General features: G+C 38.4%; 1 protein-coding gene across 4 annotated transcripts in view; it reads right to left on the bottom strand.

Annotated features, from left to right (window-relative positions):
• Nucleotides 1-1,012: 1,012 nt before the first annotated feature.
• The window catches only part of LOC145978818 (vesicular glutamate transporter 1-like), a 70,606-nt gene continuing 44,527 nt past the window's right edge, over nucleotides 1,013-27,091 (bottom strand). For all 4 annotated transcript variants that reach the window (XM_083111686.1, XM_083111710.1, XM_083111701.1 and 1 more), the window contains exons 9-11: nucleotides 7,143-7,285; nucleotides 5,109-5,229; nucleotides 1,013-2,461 (exon numbers count right to left, since the gene is read on the bottom strand). In XM_083111686.1, coding sequence (XP_082967812.1) covers nucleotides 2,264-2,461; nucleotides 5,109-5,229; nucleotides 7,143-7,285 — 462 coding nt within the window. In that variant the 3' untranslated portion in view covers nucleotides 1,013-2,263. The remainder of the gene's footprint in view (nucleotides 2,462-5,108; nucleotides 5,230-7,142; nucleotides 7,286-27,091) is intronic.

Below are 27,091 nucleotides of genomic sequence, written 5' to 3'. Positions count from 1 at the left end.
AAAATTATGTTGGTTTGTGTGCAAGGCCAGAAGGAATGTGTGCAAGGGCAATTGTGAAATGAGATTTCTAGCAGGAAAAACAACTGCAACTGTCGTTTGTCACTCGGTTGTGGATCTCGCCGAAACAAGACACAAGGGGAAAATGTTAACATTTTTCGTGACAACATACAGCGTTGGTCGTTGTGATCGGCTTGCCACTATAACGAGCAGTTTCTCAAACATTTGAAAGATAAATGTTTTAAGAACTGTCCATGAGTTTTGGATATAGTTCCTATCTTGTAATAACTGAGATCTGCACTTTACAGAATGCTTGTGATATTTGTCTCACTTTTGCACAACAAACCGAGCAAAATATTTATTCCAATAGTCCTGGAGCAAATCTATTAATTCCACATTGTGTATCATCAAAATGTATAATAGAAGAGCCTTTCTACATATTCGTGATTCAAATATCTTTTAATTTTTCTGTGACAATTATTCAGTTTTCAGTTATCTCATGGTACACAGTTTAATTTTCTTTTGCGTGTGTGCGTGAAATATTTTCTACACGAACCATTTCATTCATTGATTAATTTATTGATTTATATATTTTACTTCGCTTTTTTTCCACTTTTGGCTAATCTAGATGAGGATCAGTGAAGATATGATTAAATTGTTGAAGGAAGAGACACAAAAAAAACACCCATATACATTCCGGGATTCCAACCCGGGGCCCCTGGCGTTGTAGCGAGCTGTGCTAACCAGTCCGTCGGCGAAAACCATTTGCTGTATTCAGAAAACAATTTATGCGTAGCCAACATATTTCTAAAACTGAAATGTTATTAATATTTATTTAACGCACAAAATGTATTCGCAAGGTTCATATGGTTTTAAAAATAATTGTGTTCAGTAGTTCGATTAATTTTTATATTATTAAAATATAGTAAGTATGTGTGTGTGTGTGTGTTTAGAATCAATATCTTGTAAATGCAAGCGGAATGGAAGGTTCAAGTGTCAAATTATTTATAAACAATACGTACAAAATAAAATGTCTTTATTCGTTCGTCTACTTATAAAATAATTTACAACTGTGATGTCACGGATGTATACAAATATTATGACATTTGTAACAGTATTTGTTTCCATTTTTTAGAATAATGTAATTCTTATACAATTTATATATAGTATGTCAATCGAACAAATTTTCGAATATTACATTTTATCATGGAAAGGGAGATTCTTGTTCTCATCCCAAGAAAATAATATCATACACTGCGTGAACACAGTTAACACAGATTTTCCTAATAGATTCCTCGAACGATATACCATATATCAAAATATTGTATATTGTAGACAGTGCTTGGATCTGATTTATGGCATTCTTTGATAACATAAAACAGCCTCGCTTAACCACATGCTGACATTTAACTCAGGAAAAGCATTTATAAGCAGAGTATTGGCGCGAGAACCTAATTCGTAATTTTTATTCCTTCATCTTTCATTAATGAGTTTAGAGTTTGATATATATCATCTGACTTATTGTATCTGAGAACTTCCTTATTTTACACGCAATGAGCATGCAGTAACTTTTTTAAAGTTTAAACCTTTTAGTATATTCTTCTTATTTTGTACATTTGAACAATTCTTTAAGATGTTTACAAGTTAGTGTACTTTACCTTAGTTTACACTCTCCTGCATGTATTATACACTAATTTAGCTGTTATTAACATCAAAAACAGGTTTAAAATATGCGTACAAATTGTATGTAACTGAAAACAGTAGCTTATGTATCGTCAAACCTGTTGGCTACAGATATTCTTACATTGCATTTATGCTTAAATTCTTCATGTTGCTTACGTAAATGATGAGAAACTCGCAACTGAAACAAACGTAGTAGTTGCGACAAAGCTGCATCAGGAAGATTTTAACATCAACACGATAAGCTGAAAGCATGTGTATTTCATTCCTAGTGTAATTTTGACAATTCAAGTTGCACAATTCGAAGAAAACCTTAATTGGCCGTCGAGTAAAGTGATATTCAAGCTTGGAAGGTAATAAGATATTCTCATAGATAACGAACACTTGCACAATTTGACTCTTTGGAACATGCTTGTAAAGTCACGTAGAAATCCACAAATTTCTGAAAATTACAGAGTTCGAATATCATGCACAATTTGCAGTCACCGCGAAAATAAAATTTCATCGACACCCTCTGTAATGTCACATGGGAGGCCTCAACTTTTTGGCGATGTCGTCACTCTTACCGATTTGCATTGTCGATGTTTTAGTGGTCCATCGCACAGTTCGAATAAGAATAGTCTCTCCTCTTCATTTCAAAGTTCTTGTTGTCTATCGCTTCTGTTGTTTCCGTTTCAGAAGCCCAGCTTTGCCTTTCACCGGATGCGAAAGTTCCGTAAACCACAGCTCCAAGCAGATAAATGGCACTGGCTATGTAAAAAACAATCTTCCATTCTTCAGCAGTCTGCGAAAAGAAGCACACAATATAATTTTACACACATATATAGAGGAACTGGTGGAAATATGAGCTAGGGCACAAATACGGGCAACGAAGGTTCTGGCTTTATCTGGCGCTTCAGGTTGATGGTAGTTGCATACACTGATTGTCTAATGCCATAAAATATCGCATGGGTCAGTTGAGAGTGATTGTTCATAGCGGTTACTTGAGAGCGTCAGTGTTTACAGTTGTCGTGTGCAGAAAGTTTTTGCAAAGTATGTGTATTTTATTGGTATTTCTTAATCTCCAGATGCATAAAAAGTTTCATTCCCGATCCGTGCTTAGTTTAAGAAATAAACTTTTAGTTGACATTAATTTAAGTATTAAACACGGTATGTTTTACAACATAACATTGAAAGTCTCCATAGCGTGATGGTGGTAATATGGGCTACCGTAGGTGGTCTAATATAGGCTACTAGCCCATATTTGGACCTTATTTACAAGGAACTAAATTTTACAAAAATAAATAAATTCAAAACATTTCAATTTTGTGCATATTTTGTGTGGATGCTATTAAATGATTATTTGTTGATATTTTTAGAAGTTTTTTTCTCTTGCTGTGTGCAATTTTTTTTTACTTTCTAAATGGAAATTTTAAAGGTAGCCTAGCCTATATTTGGACCACAACTTCACAAACATCGATTTTGCATACTTTTAGACAAAGGCGAATAAAAAGGTGAAATGTTATTTTTTACTATACTTCGCACATGCGTTATAAAGCAAACATATCTCAGATTTCCATATCACAGTTACTATTCTGTTATGTAAATGTAGGTGTGATATATGTGCAAACAAAAAATGGTAGCCCATATTTAGACCAAGCTATATTCAAAATAAAAAGGAGGGCACACAGAATAATCACACAATTTTGCTATGAATACGTGTCAATACTACGCATGCTTCAATGTTATTCATATCAATAACAAGTGGCGCAACAGCCCTTGAGAGCCTAGGCCTAAACATCGACTGCCTCACTTCCACACTTTTGTTCACAGCAAATACGTCATTCATAGGCACGTAGTTATAATTTCAAAGGTCTGCAAAACATCAGAATTCTAACTTAGTATATAGTAATGCCTAAATGCGCGGTCATGTGTTTCTTTAACATAACTGCCCTACCTCTGACTCATTGGTCAACGGGTACTACACTCGACTACAGAGGGTGAAATCCGTTACGAGCTAAGGTTCTGTCCGAGGGCTGGTCCCTGGAGACACAATTGGGGCGTTAAAACCTTAGCCGTTCCGGATTTCACCCTCTGTAGTGGAGGGTAGGACCCGTTGACCAACGGGCGACGAGTCAGAGGTAGGGTAGTTATACAGCGTAAGTCAAAATGATGTTCCCGATTTCAGTGTCTATTATTTCATTGTAATGATATGTAAATGAATGAGATTACACACACACAGATTGAAAAACTCAAAAAGTTTTTCCTGGCATATTATAAATGTTCTATGTGCGATCCACGTGTTACACGACACACATCTAGTCTATATCCAAGTTCCTGCCACGCTCTTCCTAGCATGTCAGGGTCCACGTCAAAACTTAATGAAATGGCCACCACGATCCCCAGATCTCACCCCATGTAGTTTTTTCCTATGGGCTTTCATGAAAGATCGAGTTTTTGTGCCACTACTTGCTACAACATTGGTGGAATTGCGTGAGCGCATAACTGCAGCCATACCCGAAGTGGACTGTATTAAAGAAACACAAGTAAATGGCTAACTGACTGAGCTTTTATTGTGCTAATGGCAGTTGACTAAAGGGAGAAGTTAGGGGGAAAAGGAATAGCACCATAAAGGGCAGGTACTTATCTCGATGCTGGCTGTCCTGAAGCGTCTCGCCTCTGGACAGGTCCCGGCTTGGGTCCCTCGGTTTATGGGCGGCCCTGTAGTCGATTCTCCGTGCTTAGCATAAGATTTTCCAGGTATGGCCGGTAACGACATGGATTACAAAGACCAACTCTACAACGAGATCTTTCATTCTCTTAAACCCCGAACACATGGGGTTGTGCTCAGACGTGGCAACAGCGCGTACTTCTGCCACGTGCGTTTAATACGTAACACAGAAAAGCGTCATACCCAAACGCCGACCTCAGAGGCGGAGTGGTTAGCACATCGCGCTACGCCGCCAGGGGACCCGGGTTCGACTCCGGCCTGGGAATGGGTGTTCATTGTGAATGTCCCTTCATAACTTTTATCATATCATTAATCATCCTCATCTTCGCGATTGGCCAAAAGTGACAGAAAAGCAAAGAAAAATAAACCAAATCAATCAATCCATCAATGTCATATTCAACATCTACTACTTAACTAGTACATATCATTTTCAAATTGATTCTGTATTAAATATTATATTTTACAAAAAGAGGAATAGATTGGTTGTTTGATTGATTTCCTTTATTTTACTTCGCATCTTGTGCAACTTTTGGCTAATTAGCGAAGATGGGGATGAGTGATGATATGATGAAATTGACGAATGGACACTCACAAACATCCATGCCCAGGCCGGGAATCGAACCCAGTATCCCCGACGTCGTATCGTGATGTGCTAACTGCTCCGCCGCGGGGTGCCGGCTGGAATAGAAATAGATCGTAAAAATTAAATAAGAGTACTTACTTCATTTTGAACAATGTACCCCGTGATTACGGGGCTGATTATTCCAGGCAGTGTTGCCACGGTGTTCGACAAACCCATCAAAACGCTTGCATACTGAGGGGCGATGTCTAGATGGTTCACACTAAAAACAAGATGAATACTGTATTAGTTATATAATAACTGTGAGGTTATATTAGGAGCACCAAACAAATTCATCATAGCAGGGTAGATATGAAATTTCATGTTTCAGTCACTCTCAGTCAAGAGCGAAGGAAGCTACACTACCAGGATTTAATTTGGGCTCGGAAGCCTACAAAATTGCTTTGGAAAGTGTCACTGACATTTAGACGTAGATATACAAAGGGAAGGAGGGGGGAAGTATTACTATCACATATCAATCCACTCTGTCCCACGTTTGGACATTCCCATAAAAGTTCGTAATATTTTTTTAATGCAGAATTTATAAATTTTCTTCAACATTAACATAAGAACAACTTAAGATAAAAGTTTGAAGTGGTTTTATTTATTTCTATTCTAAAAGGTTGAGGAGCCAACAAAGCAGCGCCCTTCAGCTTTTCTGGCTTGGTTAGTTCACTATGTATGTCATCGGATACTTCGCAAGAACTGTTACTAAAGTCATTGCCTTGTAATCAATTAAACTATAGGTCCAGTACCGATTAGCCTTTCTGTGCATAAAGTTGACTTTAGAAAAATTAACTCAAGCAAGAACTGTTATATCTCTTGTCCAGTCTTACGGTGGGTGCTCTACATGCTGGCAAGGGAAGTGGAGAGCGGGGAAGCGACCAATACAGCGCGATAAGAAACGTAGCAGCCTGTAGAACGAGGTGCGTACAGCACCTCCTTCCGCGACGTCGTAACTCTCGGAGCCACCGCTGTTGTCTGGTTGGTCTGCTGCGTATTCCCCGCTCCCCACTTCCTTGCCAGCATGAGGGCCGCCCATCGTAAGGCTAGGCAAGAGCGATATAACAAATACAGAAATTCTACCACCCTTTATAGTCGTTAATAACATTTTATATCATGAACAAAAATACTGCCGCCTCCGTGGCGTTGTATGATCGACTCATAAATTCGATGCCGAAGGTTCTCAGGTTCGAGTTCTGGATTGGGCATAGGCGTTCCATTCATCGACAATGCCGCAATTGGCCCAGAAATGGCAGAAAAGCGACGTTAAATCAGGATTTTTTAAAAGAAATTCCAAACTATTCTCTTTTCTATATTTATCAAGTCTGTTTGTAATGTACAGTCTCCTCGCTGAGAAAAAGGCAGTGTGAACAATATCCTATAGCATTAAGTTGAAATCGTACAGGAATAATAACATCATAAATTAGAAAGTTAACTGTTTAAACGAGATACCGAAGAGAAAATGTAGTCTTGGATTAGTCTCTGCAGATTCAATGTGTAATGAACTAGGTCTTTAGATCTTACAGCGTCAGGTTCTTGTACTTTTTTATTTGAATATAGCCATGGAGTATGGTAACTACATTTTTCTGTGAAATATTGGGGTCGCTGTTATTGATTTAGATATGAATAAACAAATAATAATCATCAGATTTAAGACAAAAACAAAAACTGTCGTAGCTTCAATACAGCATACTGTTTCGGATTCTTCTTGATTAACTTGTCTGTCTGTACAGTCATCAGCAATAAAAATGAAACACCTTTATCATGAAATTCTCGCTTCCTTGCAAAGCGTTATGTATGTTGCCTAATTCTACGGCGATAAGTGGATTCTAATAACAAATTTTCAATGGCAACTGAGTTAGACAACACACATAACGCCTTGCATAGAAGCGAAGTGTCAAAGTATCCCTTTTTTTACCCGTGACCGTGCATAAAAGGAACACACAATTATAAACAATTTTCTTTTCATCGACTGCTGTCAGACACAACTGTGTGCTTATTTCATTCTTATTACTTGATCCTTTTCTTGACTAGATAACATTTTCTCATAACATGCAATTCCGATTATTGTGCATTAAATACTGAATAAGCTCTGCATTGTTGAATAAACCCAAACGGATCCAAAACGATTACCTGAATCCTGACCAAGCGAATCCCCCAAGTCCAACGGCGATGGTTAGGCAGGTGACTGCAGCTGCGGGAGTCAAGAGGTATGCTGCGAGCATCATGAACACAGTTTGAGACAGGAAAGCACCGCAGGTGAACACTTTCCTAACCTGAAACGGAACAAATTAACATAAACAGGAAACTAGGTAGAAGCTAAGGACGTGTCGAAATGGAAGTTTGGGAATTCAACCCTCCCGGAAAATATTCGAAACAAGAATGCTACTTACTTAACAGCATAACAATTAGCTTTCTGTGTACATTTCTCTTTATCTCCCCCCCGCCACCTGTCTCTTTCTGTCTCTCTCTCCACACACACACATACATTTATACACATACACACAGATCGAGCCGCGAGTATCATGTTTGTATCACTATTATGACTCGGTCAAAACCCCTCCCGAATGTCTGTCTCTCTGGACACGTCGCCTTAGGTAGAGGACATACATACATATAACGGGACGGTTTAAGGGACTCAACCCATTTCTGTTGATTTAGTAAACATTATACATTAATTTTACAATAAAACAATCACTAGCACAGAAACTGGAGAAACACTGCGAAGTGTTTGAAGGGGATCTGAAAGGTTGTATGTATGTATGGTTTAGGATATGAATTACACGTATACACGGTGAACTTAGCTTCTTCTACTTGTAGTTAATATGTAATAATTTTGATGGCGAATATACATTTGCAACTCCGAAGATTAACATTTTAGAAAAAGATTGTAGCTTCTTTAACTTCGGTAATATAAAGTTCTTCACAGTCTTACAAACATATATTTATATATACATGTATTTTATATAGATCAGTGATAGATAATTTTTATAAATAAAAAATCGAACAAATAAATATTTGATATAAAAATAATATTATTATAGACATTACAATGATACTAAAGATGATTTTTATACAGAGTTAGAACAGGTCTTTGATAAATTTTCTCAGTATGATATGAAAATTCTGTTAGGTGACTGTAATGGACAGATTGGCAAAGAAGAGACATTTAAACCCACGATTGGTAAAGAAAGTCTTCATGAATTAAGTAACGATAATGGTATAAGATTGATTACTTTTGCAACCTCAAAGAATTTAATTGTGAAAAGTACCACTTTTAAACATAAAGATATCCATAAATATACCTGGTCTTCTCCAGATGGTAAAACTCATAATCAGATAGATCATATTCTCATTGATAAGAGAAGGCATACTAGTATAATTGACGTTCGTACGCATAGAGGTGCTGACTGTGCCAGTGACCATTATTTAGTAATTGCTAAATTAAGAGAAAGACTCTCAGTGATAAATCATAAGCAACAAAATTTAAAAGTTCTAAAATTTGATACAGGAAAGTTTACTGATGAAAGAATTAAGAAAGATTACCAAATTAAACTGTCAAATAGATTTGATGTTTTGCAGGATTTAAGTGATGATGAAAATATAAATGAAACAGACGTAAATAAGAATTGGGAGCACATACGTAATGCAATAGAATCAGCAGCTAAAGAAAGTATAGGATACCATAAACCGAGAAAAAGTAAGCCATGGTTTGATAATGAATGTCATAATCTAATAGAAATAAGAAATCAGGCTAGACTTAGGTGGTTAAATAACTCTGATGATACAAATCTAAACAATTATAATATAATAAAGCGAGAAGTTAACCGCACATTTAGAAGTAAAAAAAGAGATTACTTGAAAACCAAAATTAACGAAATTGAAACAAACAGCAAAAATAAAAATATCAGAGATTTATATAAAGGTGTAAATGAGTTTAGAAAGGGGTGGCAACCTAAAGTAAACTTGATAAAAGATAAAGACGGTGATTTTCTAGCTGACCCAAGTGATATTCTAAATAGATGGAAGAACTACTTTAATAATGGAAAGAATCCATAATTGTTCCTGTGTTTAAAAAAGGTGATAAAATGAACTGCAATAATTACCGTGGAATTTCTCTACTCTCAACAACATATAAAATATTATCTAACATTCTTTTAACAAGACTAACCCCATATGTTAATGAAATTATAGGTGATTATCAATGTGGATTTAAACGTAACAGATCAACTACAGATCAAATTTTTCACATCAGACAGACACTTGAAAAAAAGTGGGAATATAATCAAAATGTCCATCAGCTATTCATTGATTTCAAAAAAGCATATGATTCTGTCAAAAGAGATAAACTATATAATATATTAGTAGAGTTTGGAATACCTAAGAAGCTTGTTAGTATGATAAAAGTATGCACCAGTGAAACAGAAAGTAAAATTCGTGTGGGTATTAATATGTCTGACAAATTTACAATTCATGATGGGTTAAAACAAGGAGATGCATTATCTCCATTGCTCTTTAATTTTGCCTTAGAATATGCTGTTAGGAAGGTAAAGGAAACTAAAGAAGGACTAAAATTAAATGGTGTGACACAGTTATTAGCATATGCAGATGATGTAGACTTACTGGGGGATGATGTGAATACAATTAAGAATAATGCTAAAATATTTTTCAAAACTGCTAAAGAGATAGGTTTGGAAGTTAACAAAGAGAAAACTAAATATATGCTTACAGGCCGAAACCAAGTGTCAGGTAATAATTAAAATCTAATTATTGATAACAACTCGTTTGAACCAGTTTCCAAATTCAAATACTTAGGAGTAATATTAACAAATGAAAATTATATTAAAGAGGAAATAAAAAGTAGGCTTAATTCAGGAAATGCATGTTACTTCTCTCTTCATAAACTTTTATCTTCTCGTTTAATATCTAAGAAACTAAAAGTTAAAATCTACAAAACAGTAATTTTGCCTGTAGTATTATATGGATGTGAAACTTGGTCCCTTACATTGAAAGAGGAACATAAATTGAGAGTATTTGAAAATAAGATCCTTAGGAAAATCTTTGGACCTAAAAGGGATGAGGAGACAGGTGAGTGGAGAAGGTTACATAATTTAGAACTACATAATTTGTATTCATGTCCAGATATTATTAGAATAATTAAATCAAGAAGACTTAGGTGGGCAGGCCATGTGGCACGAATGGGAGAGGAAAGAGGAGTTTACAGGATTCTTGTTGGGAAACCTGATGGTAAGAGACCTGTAGGAATGCCAAGACGAAGATGGAGGGACAAAGTTGAGATGGACCTAAAGGAAATCGGTAGGGATGGAAAAGAGTATATAGATCTTGCTCAAGGTAGGGAAACATGGAAGGCCTGTGTTGCTGCAGCCATGAACCTTCGGGTTTAAGAAGGCTAGAGAGTTAGTTAGTTAGTTAGTATTACAATGATACATATCAATCCAATATATAGAAATTTACGTTTTCAGAAATATATATTATTGAATTGTAACCTCGGTTCTTTCTTTTGCCCAGTTTTTATGTATATGTTATAGCCACGAGGTCAGTGTCTAACACTCTTCTAGCAATGACTTATCATTTTGTTAATTTAATCAAGACAGCTCAACCATTGAATTGCTTGGCACAACTTATGTATTAGGGCAAACACGATGAATGTGGTGTTTGTAACTGAATATGCTACTATATACTATACGTACAAGCACTTCTTATAAGAAACTAACTATGCAAAGTTTATACATGATAATGTTTTTGTAGCTTTTTATTCTTGCATTATATTATGTAAGATTATGTTTCTATATGAAACCTATTTCATTCTTACACTCAGAAGACAGTGTACTCAGGTATAGGGGAGGGTCCGATTTGTTTGCATCAAGTAAAAGCATTTTTCTCGAGAATTTTGGTAACTTTTTAAAAAAATGTGTGGTAGGTAGCCTGTAATGAATTTGGTAATTTTTACTTTGATTGATTCTTTAATTCACATTTCTAATACTTTTGGTTAATCACGAAGATGAGGATGAAATTGATGAAGGGACACTGGCAAAGAACACCCGTGCCCAAGCCGTGACCCCTGGGGTCGCACCACATTGAGACCACTGGTGTCGTAGCACGCTGTGCAAACTACTACGCCAAGAAGGTCAGTTGTTAGCACGCTGTGCTAACTACTCTGCCACTAAGATCAGTGGTAATTTTTATTGAATAGCTTGTAATTCTGATCAAACTTGCCTGATTTGGTTACAGTTGCTTAAAAAATTGTACTGCCGAACAATCTCTTAATAAACAAAATTTCATCATTTGTACATATTTTTTGGTTATATGCTTCAAATGATTAAAATTTTCTGTTAATATGTTTATAATTTGATTCCGACTTGCACGTAAAATCATTTGCTTCCACATGCGATAATGCTTACATATCGTGGTTATTCTGAACAATAGCACAGTTTTTTAAAGAAAAATTATGTTAAATATCGCTTTGGAAATAATTAGAAAATTGCAATTGACCTAGATTATAATACTGTATAATGTTATATATTATAGTAACAATATATAATATTGTTACTGGTAAACTTTGGGTTTAAATAAAAAGTTTTTGTTTGGAAAATTCCAGCTCTTCATTTGTGATTGATTTATTAAAAATTAAGGAAGGTCGTAATTATTTTGTGCTGGAAGAGATTTTCTCGAGATATCTACAAGGTGAGTTCTGGAAAAATTTCCTATCTCTCCAGAATTAAACTCACTCTCATAATCAGGAATTGAAGTAGACACTTTTCAAAAGAAACTTAGTCAATATATACCTAAATAAAATAACCTGATAATTTGGCACCAGTGAAATTTCACGTCGCATTTTATTTTTTTGCTTGTTGTTTTCACTTGTAAAACTCAGTGTTGAGATTTAAGGATATCAAACTGCTTAGGCACTTTGCTCTGTAAGCTTTACGAATAAAATATGTGCATAATGGATGGAATCTCAACATTTCAGAAATACTGTTGTGAAGAACATACAGGATTCGTGGAAGAGAATTGAGAAGTATGTGCAAGAGAGGACAACTTCGGTGAGTAGATATATATATTTTTTATTTAGTTCTTGTATTATTGCCTTTGCGTAGTGCTTGCAATGTTTTCACAACTACCTATTACAGGGCATTAGTAATAAACATAATGTCAAAATGTGCTAGTGCCAGAGGAATTAGCATTTAAAAATAACAAATAAATGTAAGTCTTGGTGAATATTAAATTCATATGCAACTATAGACACTGAAAATTTCAAAATTATGTAAAAGAACGTAAGTTGAAAAGTATAGGGTAATGCTAATTTGGAAAATTTGAAACACTATAGATGATTATAGTAACTGTAGCTTCTCTCATTATATTCTCATACAATATTAAGCTTACGTGATTTCATTCAAATAGAAAGTTATTATTAATTTTGAAACAGGTTTAACTCGCTGGAAAGCGGTTTTTTAATCTTTCTGTTGTTATTTACAAATGTTGTTACGGTAATTTAAAGTCTTTAAAAGTTCAAATTCATTGCAAATTTATATACTCTTCCATATTTCAATCATCACCTGTGACTTTCCCATCTCGTAGACGTATTTACATGTTCACTACATTAATTCATCTCGATGGTGCACAGTGCTTGTTACTATCACTAAAAATAACTAATTATAACTACTTAAGCACTATTATCGTGAGTATAAATCGCATCATTGTAAAATCATAAGTAAAGTTGGAACGTTGCTACGCAAAACTTTTATTTCGTTTCATAATTTTTAATAAAATTTATACTCAAATGCTCGCAGTAACTTTTATTAATTAGCGAGAAGAACATGAAAATTAGTTTGGTTTGATCTTCATGTATCACATTTATCAGCAATTTCTCACCTCTTAAAAAAGCAGGCCCTAGGGAAAGGGGAGGAGGTTACAGTTTTACAGATGCACTCACCCGTAGCATACGAAAAGCAGCATACGAAAAAATTACAGAAAATATTTAAGAGTGCTGTGTAAGGTCCTAAAAGTAAGTTAGAGATATGATTTACGATGTCCACTTACATAGATAAAATTATAAAGTTTGATATCAACATGGGCTTCGTAATTAAATGTAAAAGACGCAAGTCAAAGATACAATGGAAACTGAAAAATAAATTCTAAGTATCCATACCTTTCGTCTCTATGGTTTATTAACCGCCATACTGTTTTCGTGACTGTCTACGACATGCTGAGATACAAACAGTCAAACAAAAAACGTTATAGAGAAAAGTTTTTTACTTTAATGACCTCCATGCGCTGTGAAAGTTTGTGAAATAACACAATAAACTCACACTATGTATTTCAACACTCATGATATCTGCTCAGGAACGATATGATACAAGACTCTGTCAAGCCTCGTCTCGTCTCGATGTCTACTTGTGTTAGAGGATCTTTTCATTAGGTCCTCTTGCATCTTCCTGTTCACGAGTACAAAAATCCGACAAATAACTGCAGTGTTATGGAGTGGATTTGGGACAACCTGCACCCAGTGTGTGAATTAACGGGAGGAGGGGATGCCGGGTATTCCCCCCCAAACAGAAAAAATTATCACCGGCAAAAGATAATTACTTTTATTTCTGCCAGGAATGCTTTTATCCCCCTCGATAAAAATGGAGTTGAAAGTATATAGTATACCATCTCGTAACTATGTACCAAACACAATTGAAAAATTATTCTTGTCCATTAATGGTTCAGTCATCAAAGATTTCCATAGCGAAAAGTATGCAGCCTTGTGGATTGAAAAAGACACCTTTCTGCAGCTGAACAACCTCACCAAGCCGAGACAACACTTTTTCCACTTACGTTTTCATGGCATACTGCTCATATTTTTCATGTATTAAAGTGTTCACAAGAAACTTGTATGGAGGTTAGATTGACGATAAGTTTGAGCTTGGCAATAGAAATTTGGTCACGATTTCGGAGTTGATAGTTCGATAGCTCTTTTTTCTGTATAAGTCTGGGTTGGTTATCTTAGAATGTACTGTGTTTCAAAACTACGTGTAAATGTTATCATAAGATTTATTGAACTCGGTTAGAACCAATGTTCTAAGGTGCTCACTGAGTAGAACCGCAGACAGTACTTTAGTTTGCACTGGTAACATACACAAAGTTTAACACCAAATTAACCTACCCCCAAAATGAAATCACAAATACGCCATTGACTGGGCATCCTCCACCAAAGCAAAGAGCTTAATTCGGACAGTGCTTGAATTTCTCAGAAAGGCATACTTTATCCCCACCGCTCATGATTTCCCAGTGTTGGTGAAGTCCGCCATTTCTTCTGCGCAAATTCCACGTTCGCACTGTACACGGAACCGTGGTCAAAGAACGTATGATTTACAGTGAAAGATAAAGTATATTCAGAGAACTCCTTTAACAGATGGAACATTTGTAACGTACTGAAGCCAATAGGTCAAATCAACTCAGATGAATGAAACGAGAGAAGGTCAAGTGTAAGTGTAAATAATTTCATAACTGTTGAAACCATGATTTGTTTATTTCTTGCTAGTAGGGCGGAAGAAGAGATATGAAAATTTCGTTCAAGGACGCGTTATACAACATCCACGCAACATTGGATACAAACGAAGGTCCCAGAGTTCAAGCCTGAATATGTTTTTTTTTTATTTCAGTTCCTCATTGACCCGCGAAGAAATATAACAGTTATCTTCTTTCATGACTTTAATTTTGCTCCTCTAATATAATGGTGCTTGGAGTACTGTAGGATAGTAAAAGTACATATAAAAGTGGATATAAAAGATTTGATTCTTGCAACAAATCCATTGAATAATTGCTGTTAGCAAATTATTGACATAATAATAAATTAGGAATGGTAACTGATCTCAAGATATTTTAGCAAATATCAATAGCTCTCATATGAAAGGCGTGTAAACATGTTACGAAGCCTAAGATATTTATTCACTCACATTACTCATCTTCACCGTGAAATAATCAGAATAAAAGCATAGAAAATAACGTTAATAAAGAAGTCATAGAGTGTAAGAAATTGAGATAAAAAGCATATTTCTCTCCTGAAAATCTACACCTCTCATTTAGTATTAGGATATTTGAAAATTACAATACTGAATGCATTAATTCTGGAAATTATGTAGTATAAGTGCAAAAAATGCTTATTTGCATTCAAAGAGGAACTAAATTAGAAAATTTGTGAATGTTTGTAACTAAGATGGCTTGGGCATAATTTAGAATGAAAAATAAAAGATAGAAGCCAATGGAGAACATTTTGCTGTTGAGAACACCTTAAAATATATTATCAACATAATGTTGCTTAAAGAAATGAAGATGGTAAATGGTGTATCACGTATAATGGAAGTAAGATCTCGAATATTTATTGAAGTTAACTCAATTGTGCCATGTGGAATTAGTAACTACATTTTAAAATTTGGATGTTATATAGACTATACTAGGGCTGAGCCGATACCGATTCCGATGTATTGATATCGGCCGATACCGGCGGCATCGGTGAGTATCGGTTGATTTTCTTTTACCTACACCATCCTATACCAAAGATTTTCAGTGGCTAGAAAAGCAAACGCAACAGCTCGTCTCAACATTTGTCCTTTTTAAAAGTTCATTCACCCTTCCTTGTGACAGATTGGGAGACCAGCACAGGAAGTTCCATAGACTTTCCTAGAAACTGGATAAAACTCCATCCTCCTTGGAGTCAGATTGCAAGATCAAAGGCATGGGTAAGTGAAAACTGAACCCAAACGTAACCATGAAGGCATGTAACTAGTGATGGGCACCATCGACTAATTAGTCGTTAGTCGAAACAAAATATCGACAAATTAGTCAAGAAATTAGTCGACTACTTTTTCGACTAAAATTAGTCGTATTAGTCGTTCGACTAATATTAGTCGAATTAGTCATTCGACTAATATTAGTCCAATAATCGGAAACGACTAATATTAGTCTAATTAGTCGTTTGACTAATATTAGTGGAACTTTTAATTTACTTTTTTTGAGACTAATGTAAGTCGAAATATTTACTTTTTTTATTATTTTGAAATTATACTGAGGTAGGCTAAATGGGACTGAATCTAAAGTTCTAAGATACAAACTACTCTAGAATATATGTGAATGGCTTATTGCAGAAAGGGACCTGAGTCACATTTTTGAGGTATCGGAGTTAATGGTATTTTTTATTTTCCCAGTTACAGACACATCTTTTAGTGCAGAAAAGACGTCAGTCACACGAGACTGTAGCCAAGAAAATGCACAGTGAAAAGTGTACTTTAATGCAGAAAGGTACCTGAGTCACTGACTCAGGTCCTTTTCTGCAATAAACTTACCCATATTTATACGTTGTACGAGCTGTGTACGGTAATCTGTAATGCAGCTCGGGGCGGTAAAAATACTGTCAAACTTATTGACACCAGTAACATTATTGATTTCGCAACGTGGCGGCCTCATGTCTACAAAAAAATGTGGCAACTGTGAAAACTACCATGTGTTCCTACAAGAATAGGCATTTTTTTTCAGATTTCCAACTATCATTACTTTGAATACTGCGTTAAACATAAGGATACTGTCAAGGTTTCCAAATTCATTAAAGCTTTCACGTCTTACATCTTCTATCTGTCCAAAGGTGCAAGAATTGTAATTCCTAAGCCACGTACTTTCCCAGTTGCACGTATGACGATCAAGCTTACTAAATTGAAGGACATATGAACTGCCTTGTCGTATGTACAGACGACGTCAAAGGATTTTATGAAGATATTCTTCAGTGGCCTACTACACATGGCAATAAAACAGACCCAGATGTAGAATAACACACGCATGTATGAGCTCGTACATTATTGTACTTCAAACACCGACAATAAAGTCCAGAAAGTGCAATGCACTGTAATTTTTTTCCGAATCTATAATTTTCTGTTGCATATATAACATAACTTAACCTAACCTAGCTTATGTGGCAACGACAAACGGACGTTTGTAGGATATTTCTCGTCCTATTTCTCAAAGTTTCCACTTTCATTGCAGAAAGGTACCGGAGTCACAACTTTTTCATCTCCACTGTCTCTAGCAGCATACTGCAAGGGAGTGCATTGAGGGTTGCAAAATTAACTATTCATTGTGCTGAATATTTGAGCCAACAACGGCACGTTTCTTTCTTACACTATCAATATTATACGATTTTTCTTGTTTTTCTCAGAATTGTGCAAAAGTGACTCAGGTCCCTTTCTGCAATAAGCCATTCATGTATAAAGTCAACTATATTATAGTTAATGCATGAAAGACGTCTCAAAGGGCCGACACGTTGAGTTGTGGACCATTAAAGGTTCCGACTTCAAATACCAGACTAGACATGGCAGGCCCATACACAGGATTTTTAAGCATGTGTATTTAGTGGGGGCGGAGAAAAATCGGAAAATGTAGAAACAAGAGAAGATGCTGAATGCTGTTTAAGTATTAGATGTGGCCGCCAACGTTATGGTGTTATTGCAGCTAGAGGTATAATTATAGAATTGCTATATTATGATTCAAAATATAGGAAGAAATTCAACTCGCCGATATACACCCAAAGAATACGCAAAACAGTCGCTTACACACGCCGTACACACTTGGTGCTTACTGTTTACCATCAATTTTTAGAAATATTCTAACATTACTGATTCCGTAAATTAACAATGTTTTCACCTGAGAAAATTTACTAGAGTGTTGCGAAATAGCGACTCAAAAGTATTTAATGCTCTGATCCAAAGATCATGCGCTGCCATAATTGGTTTCGTTATCTGACGCGCCAATGCGAGATGTATGGTTATAAACCAATTTTTGGACTGAAAAAACAGGGTGTTATGATCATGCGATTAAATACGATATGTTTTCTTAATGCTAATCCTTCAACACCAAAAAAAGGAAACTGTCTTTACGCTCCTCCCCCACCATTTTGGCAGCCAATCGCCGCTACTGTGTACCAATATCACTAACCAACAATGATAATTCTATGAATGGAAAATAATATATTTTTTAAAAATAAATTATATGAGTAGATAGTATTTGTACCTTTGAGCACAGCTTTGATTTCTTGACCAAACGACCACAAAAAGTTGAAAAACTCACTTTCTCTCCACGTTCCGCGCCTTATTTATTGCGCTGAGGATGTTTCACGGGCGCAGAAAAGCAGTGATGAGTGAAAGATGAGCTCTCATCCTCTCATCCTCTCATCCTCTCATCTTCTCATCTTCTCATCTTCTCATCTTCTCATCTTCTCATCTTCTCATCCTCCAAAATGTTTGTAGATCGTGACCTTTGTAAACCTCTCTCTCGAGAACGATGTGCCACACACACACACACACACACACACACATACATACATACACACATACACACATACACTCATTTTCTCTCCACGTTCCGTGCCTTATTTATTACGCTGGCGATGTTTCAGGGCGCAGAAAAGCAGTGATGAGTGAAAGATGAGCTCTCATCTTCTCATCTTCTTATTCTCTTATTTTTGAAGGACCAAATGTTTGTAGATCGTGACCTTTGTAAACCTCTCTCTCGGGAACGATGTGGCACACACATACACACGCGCGCGCGTGTATCATTTTCTCTCCCTGTTCCGCGCCTCATTTATTGCGCTGACGATGTTTCACGGGCGCAGAAAAGCAGTGATGAGTGAAAGATGAGCTCTCATCCTCTCATCCTCTCATCCTCTCATTCTTGAAGGATGAATGCACCTTATTGTAATTTTCCAAATCCCGGTCAAAATGTTTGTATATCGTGACCTTTGTAAACCTCTCTTTTTCGGGAACAATGTGGTGCACACACATAAACACGCATGAGGTGGAACTGTCAACGGGTTCATTGCTATCCGCTTCCGCAGTGGACGACTCCACCCTCGGCAACCACAAACGGCAACAAACTCCCCGAACCTAATTATCTCGCACGCGCTTCTGCTCGAAGCGAATCTGTAAGAGGATGCGAGGAAAAAAATGATCGAATACCATGATAAACACGCATGAGGTGGAAGTGTCAACGGGTTCATTGCTATCCGCTTCCGCAGTGGACGACTCCACCCTCGGCAACCACAAACGGCAACAAACTCCCCGAACCTAATTATCTCGCATCCGCTTCTGCCCGAAGCGAATCTGTAAGAGGATGCGAGGAAAAAAATGATCGAATACCATGATAAACACGCATGAGGTGGAAGTGTCAACGGGGTTCATTGCCATCCGCTTCCGCAGTGGACGACTCCACCCTCGGCAACCACAAACGGCAACAAACTTTCCGATCGAATACCATGATAAACACGCATGAGGTGGAAGTGTCAACGGGGTTCATTGCTAGGACATTGACTATAGCCCTCATTGTGTTTTCACCAAGGGGGTCGCGGTTCCTATATAACGCACCAGTTTCTCTTTTTGTACATCATTATCATAGTGAACCTCAATCGTGGCAGTTTAGTATTCTTAATTGTTTGTCTGATAGTATACATATATATCATCGTGGAAGTTTTAGTGAGCTACAAGTTTTATTTTGAAGTCTCTCTATTTTTCTTGAAAGGTGAACGTCAATTGTGGCAGTTCAGTATTTCTTAATTGTTTGTCTGGTAGTATACATATATATCATCGTGGAAGTTTTAGTGAGCTACAAGTTTTTGAAGTCTCTCTATCTCTCTTGAAAGGTAAGTTTTTTTTCATGATATATATATATTTATTTTGTTTTGCGTCTGACACACACACACACACACATATTCAGAGGAATCATAAAAATTGACACACACACCTCCTACAACAGTGTGTGCACTGTTCGCGTCTCATATATATATGTACTTGTGGAAGGAAAAAAAATGTTTAATATTTTTCAACTTTTTTCCTTCTGTTTCAGTGCGCTTTCCCCTACCACCACCACCATCACCACAACCCCCCAAAAAATTTCTCTGTATATATATATATAAATAACAGAGGGAAAAAATGGAATCGCAACCAGGTCCCTCCGGTCTTTGCGAAAAAGTGGCATGTCGCAACTGTGGAACATTAATTTCTAAACCTAACATTGCTAGGCATTTGAAAAAATGTCGTCTACTGGATCATGATGTCGTAGTCCCGCCGGCAAAGAAATCTCGCATTGATGGGCATGAAGGCGGTGCTTTGAATAAAAGTGCACGCATCATGACCTATAAATCTGGAAGTGAAAAGTGTGACTCGAGCATCTTCCTCGACAAAGTGAAATCGCGGGTAGTTGATCAATTACGTGATTGCCTCGTCAATGTTGCAATTAAAATTCATCTCGTCTTGACCCTGCTGTATGAGAAAGTTGTCTCGTCCGAGTCAAGCACTTTTAGTTTTTACGTAGGGTGCGAATGCTTACACGATGACAATAACGAGGATCTGGAGGAAATTGTGACACGGCTATTCGAGCACTTGGGAGAAAAACAAGAAGACTTTGAAGGTAGAGGAAGTGGGTGGACTCTTTGCGGTGAGAATCACGCGTTAGAACTTCGAGTCTGCAATTTCAAACCATTACGCAGCGCTCAAAAAAACAAGCAAAAAAAAAAGCAAAATGCAGTGTTGAACATACAAAGTAACGATGCGAAGAGTTTCCTGTGGTCTGTCATCGCCGCATTACACCCAGCAAATAATAACCCCCAACGCCTGTCCAATTACAGAGGATATGAGGGAAGATACGAGAATATGATGAGAGGAATTTCCTATCCTGTGCCTCTGAATAAGATCAATCAATTTGAAAAAAACTATAGAGAGGAAAAAAGAGAAGATATCAATATTTCTGTGTTTGGGGTTGACGATTGCGACAACATTCGTGTGTTAAGACCTGCTAGAAGCCGGAATAATGTAATTCGACTCTTGCTTGTAGATGGCCGTTACAGTTTGATACGGAATTTCTCACGATTAGTAGGAAGACAGATCAGCAAGCATCACGATAAGATCGAAATTTGCGATCGATGCTTGAGAATTTTTCGCGAGGGAAAGAAGATGAAAAAACAGCATAAGTGTTTTGGCTCCGTGAATGCAGAACCCGAAGATGTCATGCCGGAACCCGGAACCAAGATGAAATTTCAGAAACACCAGGCTCTTCTCCACCATCCCGCTGTTCTTTATGCCGACTTTGAAAGCTTCCAAGTTCCCATGACGTCTTGCAACCCTGATCCCTCTACCTCAAGCACAATCCAAATTTTTCACCACGAGCCTTGCAGTTTCTCCATCTACGGAGAAAAATTGAATGATGTCATCCTGTATTGCGGACCCGATGCGGCAAAACATTTTGTTAAGAAGATGGCGGAATGCGCGAGAGAACTTGCACCCAGCCTGAAAGGCTCTTACGTTTCTCCACCTGCTCTCACGACGGAACAACAACGGGGACATGACGCGGCAACAAGATGCGCGGAGTGTAACCAGGTTTTCACCGCCGAAAATTACAAGGTTGTCCACCATAACCACCAGAATGGATTATTTCTGAGCACCATCTGTAATTTGTGCAATCTCAAGATTAAGGAGTCGCATTTTGTTGCCGTGTTTCTGCACTACACGGAGAAGTACGATACGCATCTCTTCGTTAAAGAGCTCTACAACATAACTTCTCGAATCAGCATCATTCCGAGAACGAGTGAGAAGTACATCGCGGTGAGAGTGTGGATCCCTCTCCAAGAAGGAGGAAGTGTGGAAGTGCGAATCCTGGACTCTTACAATTTCCTGTCCTCCAGCCTCGCAAGCCTTGCATCTCAACTTGGCGACGAAGATCTTGTGGCCACCAAGCAAAAATGTTTTTCGGGGAGAGATGAGAATTTGAATCTGTTGCGTCGCAAGGGCGTCTACCCCTACGAGTACGTCAACGATTTCGAGAAATTTGACGAGACGGAACTTCCACCCCGGGAGACATTTTATTCTCATCTCACGGAGGACGTCTGTTCCGAAGAGGACTACGAACACGCTCGTAGTGTATGGACGGCATTTAATTGCCAAACTTTTCGCGATTATCACGATCTCTATCTGAAATTGGACGTGACTCTCCTCATGGACATTTTCGAATCGTTTCGTAAGAGATGCATCGCGATATACAAGTTGGATCCTGCGTATTTCTTCACGACGCCGGGGTTGACTTGGGCTTCGATGATGAAATACACCAACGTGGAACTGGGACTCATCGCAGAGAAGGAACAGTATGCTTTCATGGAGAGTGCGATACGCGGTGGCATCGTCCAATGTCCCCGACGCCATGCTCAGGCAAACAATCCTCATACGCCTGGTTACGATGCATCGAAGCCCAACACCTATATTGTCTACTGGGATGTCAACAACCTGTACGGCCACTCCATGTCCCAGTGTCTTCCCATCAGCGACTACGCGTGGATGACCGAAGAGGAACTCTCCTGCGAAGATTTTCTCAACTGGAGCGAAGATAATGAATGGGGCTGTTTCTTGGAAGTCGATCTCGATTATCCCGAAAGGCTTCACGAGAAACATCACGGATTGGCCCTGGCCCCCACCAAAAAGAAGCCACCTGGAGGATCATCGGAGCCAAAACTAATACTAAGTATGGAGAACAAGCGGAATTATATTCTGCACTATCGACTCCTCCAATTTTACATAAGTCACGGCTTGCAGTTGAAGAAAGTTCATAGAGGATTGAAGTTCCGACAGAGCAAGTGGCTGGAACCCTACATAACCGAGAACACGCGCCGCAGAGCGCAATCGACATCGCCTGCAGACAAGGATCTGTACAAACTGTTTAACAACGCCATCTACGGCAAGACGATGGAAAACGTGCGTAATTACATCGACGCAACGTTGGTCACGGACGAAAAGAAATTTGAGAAGATCGTCGCGTCCCCCTACTTCAAAAACTTCACTATTTTCGACGAGAATCTAGTATTCGTCGAGAAGAACAAGAAGCAAGTGATGCTCAACAAGCCGATTGCCATAGGTGCCACCGTCCTTGAACTATCAAAATTGCACATGTACCAATCGTACTACGATCAGTTTCAACCTTTTTATGGAGATAACATCCAAATATGTTACATTGACACGGATAGCTTCATTTTTCTAATCCAAAACACACCAAACCTCGAACGTGATCTGACTAAGATGAAGTATCTGTTTGATTTTAGCAACTTACCATCAGGCCATCACTTACATTCGGCAGAAAACAAAATGACCATAGGAAAGTTCAAAGATGAAGCGGCTGGTAATTACATCAGCGAATTTGCGGGGCTTCGTGCCAAAATGTACTGTGTAAAGATTGCAGAAGAAAAAGAGATCAAGAAAGCGAAGGGGGTGGGAAAAATAAGTACCAGCAAATTTAGCATGCAAGACTACAAGGAATGCCTTTTTCATAGTAAAAGGCAACTCAGCACCGATCATCGCATTGCAAGTAAATTGCATGATTTGTACACGACGCGCGTAACCAAAGTAGCATTGGATGCAACGGACAATAAGTTACGTGTTCTCGATTGTAAAATCCACACGAGAGAGTGGGGCCACTGCAATGGAAGCGATAAATGTGACGTGTGTTAACTGTAACCCCATAGCCATGAAGTCCGCTGTGTCTTTTCCTCCGTCTGCTTTTTGAAGAATGACAAAAAACACCTCATGTAGAAATTTAATTTAAATAACAGGGACAATGAATCTTTTTGGTTTCCGTAAACAAGGCATCATGGACACTACATCACCAAATTTCAATAACCTCTTACCTTCCGTGTTATCTAAACTCAATGGTCTACTAATTGTACATCTTAATAGTATATGGACGAAACTAAATGACGATGTGGGCAAGATGTTTTACGTCTTCAATAACAATTTATATTTCTACGAGATTCCGATCGACGGGAAACTTCAAATCACCGTGAATCCGGAAAACGCAGGCGAAATCAAAATTTCTACCGGTAAGAACATTTTTCGAATCAAGCACGACGAGATGCTTTCTAATATTACGTACGATGTGTCTGCAGGAGATTACCTGTACGTGGAACTCCTCGGAGATTACGACAAACTTATTCCTCTCTTCGTAGAATTACGAATCGTCTATTCTATTATAAATAACCGTTAACCAAAAATGCCTAACGACATTTTCGGCAACACCAAGCGTGTAGACCATGCAGAAGAGATTCTCATGTTGGATATTCGTGTTAAGAAGTTGAGGACCGATTTGATCGCTTTGCAGGAAACCTTAAACAAAAGTTTAGAGTCGGAAATCGCTACGCTCCAAACGCAATGTCTCGACCCCATTCTGAAAATCGATTCCGAACTGAAGACGCTGATAAAAAATTATGTCGACGTACCTTCTTACGACAGCATTCAAAATATACAGTTGAGCATGGATTCGCTTCAAAATGATTTGGCCAAATTACAGCAATTTCAAGCGAAAAATGAAGATTTGGAAAAATTGAAACTCGAAATCGAAGAGCGAACTTCCGCAATAGAAAAGAATTTCTCTGAACTTCAAACCGTCGTGAATGATATTGATGTAGAACGCTTGCAGGTCGTTGTTTCTAAATTACAAGAAGAATTCACCGGCACGTTGGAAGAAATCAAATCCAAGTTGCAGACTTTGGAAGATACAATGACGAACCTACCATCGTCGGACGAACTGCAGGTCATCGGTAAAAGCGTCGCGAACATAAAAATTCAACTGGAGGCTTATCAAGATTTCGAACACATTCAAACCACCATCGCTACGCTTCAGGCGTCTCTGGAGTTGATCAACGAAGAAATTAAAAATATTCACGCTGAAGCAAGTGTGTTGACGAGTATTCAGGACACGTTAAGCACGGTTCAGCAGAAGATCCAATATTTGGAAAATTTGAACGTCGAATCCAATCTTACTCATTTTCATCACGTACTGGACAACATACAGGGTGACTTGGAATCGTTACGAACGAGCGTGCCTTCAAGCGAAGATTTGGAAAAATTGAAAACGGCGGTGACGGCACTATCCGATTCGAGTGACATCAAAAGTTCGTTGAGCGATCTCGAGAGTAAAGTGGCCAATCTCCCCACCTCCAAAGAATTACACGCTTTGAAAAGGAACATATCACGTATGCTGAAACGACTAGAAACGGAAACAGCGAACGTGGAACAGATTCGAGACGAACTTGCTTCGCTGGTGTCGACGCTGCCCACTTCGCAGAGCGTCGCCGACCTTCACACGCAGTTTACAGAGATGCGAATCATCGTGAACGATCTTACCGAGAAGAGCTCGAAATTGAATCAAATCGAGAACCTTCAGAACATTGTCGTCAACATCAGAGATCAAGTTGGAGTGCTGGAATCAACGCAGGAATCGACGCTAACCTCTTTCGGTGCCAAGTTGCAAGAACTCAACGAAAGCTACAAGCAGTTGAACGTGGAAGTGAAAATCAAACCGTCATTTTCTACCGTAACGGATACCATAGTCGAACATTTGTTGCCCGTACAAAACACACTGGGTCAGCTTCACAGCAACCTCGTTAGCGTCGATACTAAATTCGCTAAACTGCATTCTCTGCAAGCCATCGAAATCAACAGCGTACCCAATCAACAGAGAATCTCCACATTCGTCGAAGGTAACAAACTGTACATGCTACATCCTTATCATCCGTACTACAAGTTTCTCCTCAATGGCACAATTCAGATAAACGAATTTTCGTACTGGTCTCACGGCAGAAAAGCTAGCGTTCCCACCATGACTTTGATATCGAATCGTGGCGTCCAGAAAGCAGGAAACATTCCTCTGGCACGTTGGAACGAAACGCGCAACATATATGAAATACACGAAGACGAAGATCTCACCGTTTTCGACGTGAGTGCCGGCGATAAGCTGATCATTCAAAACACGAGCGAAGTGCCACCCTCTTTGAATCCCATCACGCTGGTGCTTCTCTTCAAACGTAATCTCTAAAAATAATAAAAATGTCTAGGCAAGCCATCGTCCAAGAATTGCATAAACCTGCACGCCGCAACTACAAACGTTTGGCTGTGGTAACCAAGGGAATCGACGACCTCTGGGAAAGTGACCTCGTGGAGATGAGTAGCGGCAAGTTAAAAAACGTACATAAATTGAACAAGGGCAACAAGTACCTCCTCACCGTCATAGACACATTTTCGAAATTCGCATGGGCTCTACCTTTGAAGGCGAAAACGGGGACGTGCGTCACGGAAGCATTCAAGACAATTTTTTGCGAAAGCGGCGGTAGACGACCTCGGTTTCTGCACACGGACAAAGGGAAGGAATTTTACAATGCCGTATTCCAAAAGTTTATTCGGAAACACAACGTTCAACATTACTCGACCTTCAGTGACGTCAAGGCCAGCATTGTGGAAAGATTCAATCGCACTCTGAAATCGCGCATGTGGTCACGCTTCACGCTTCAGGGAAGCTACAAGTGGGTCACTATTCTTCCGGAACTTGTTAACGACTATAATCACACACGGCACGGAACGATAGGCATGAAGCCAGCTGACGTTACCAAGTCTGACGAGCAACGTTTAATTTCTAGCGTTTACTGTCCAAAGTACACGCCCACGACAAAAAAAGCTAAATACAAAATTGGAGAACAAGTGAGGGTTAGTAAATTGAAGCGAACGTTCGACAGGGGTTTCACACGAAACTGGAGCACTGAACTTTTTACCGTGGTTCGAGTTCTACCCGGGAACCGTCACACGTATATAATAAAGGACAGTGGCGGTGAAATTTTATTGGGGCGCTTCTACGAGGAGGAACTCTCTAAAACTAAATACCCCGACACGTACCTTATCGAAAAAGTTTTGCGCAAGAGAGGCAACAAACTTTTGGTGAAATGGCTGGGACTTCCGGAAACAAGTTGGATCGACGCGAACGAAGTGATTCTATGAGTACGTGGAACGTGGTGAAACGTTTACCTGATTCGGAAAGTCAAACGAGAAAAAAAAAAGAACGGCGAGTTGCTCCCCGACAACATCCGCTGTCTGATCGTAGGTCCTTCGGGGTGTGGGAAAACGACACTGCTCGTGGACAATTTTCTCCTCGCACCAAATTGGCTAGATTGGAAGAACAGGCACCTGTACGTGTTCTCGAAAAGTTTGGAGCAATCCAAATACCAGCAACTG

The sequence above is a fragment of the Lepisma saccharinum genome, chromosome 1 (assembly GCF_977018435.1).
Source record: "Lepisma saccharinum chromosome 1, izLepSacc3.1, whole genome shotgun sequence".
Classification (NCBI taxonomy): Eukaryota; Metazoa; Arthropoda; class Insecta; order Zygentoma; family Lepismatidae; genus Lepisma; species Lepisma saccharinum.
This window is presented reverse-complemented; position numbering and strand designations above follow the sequence as displayed.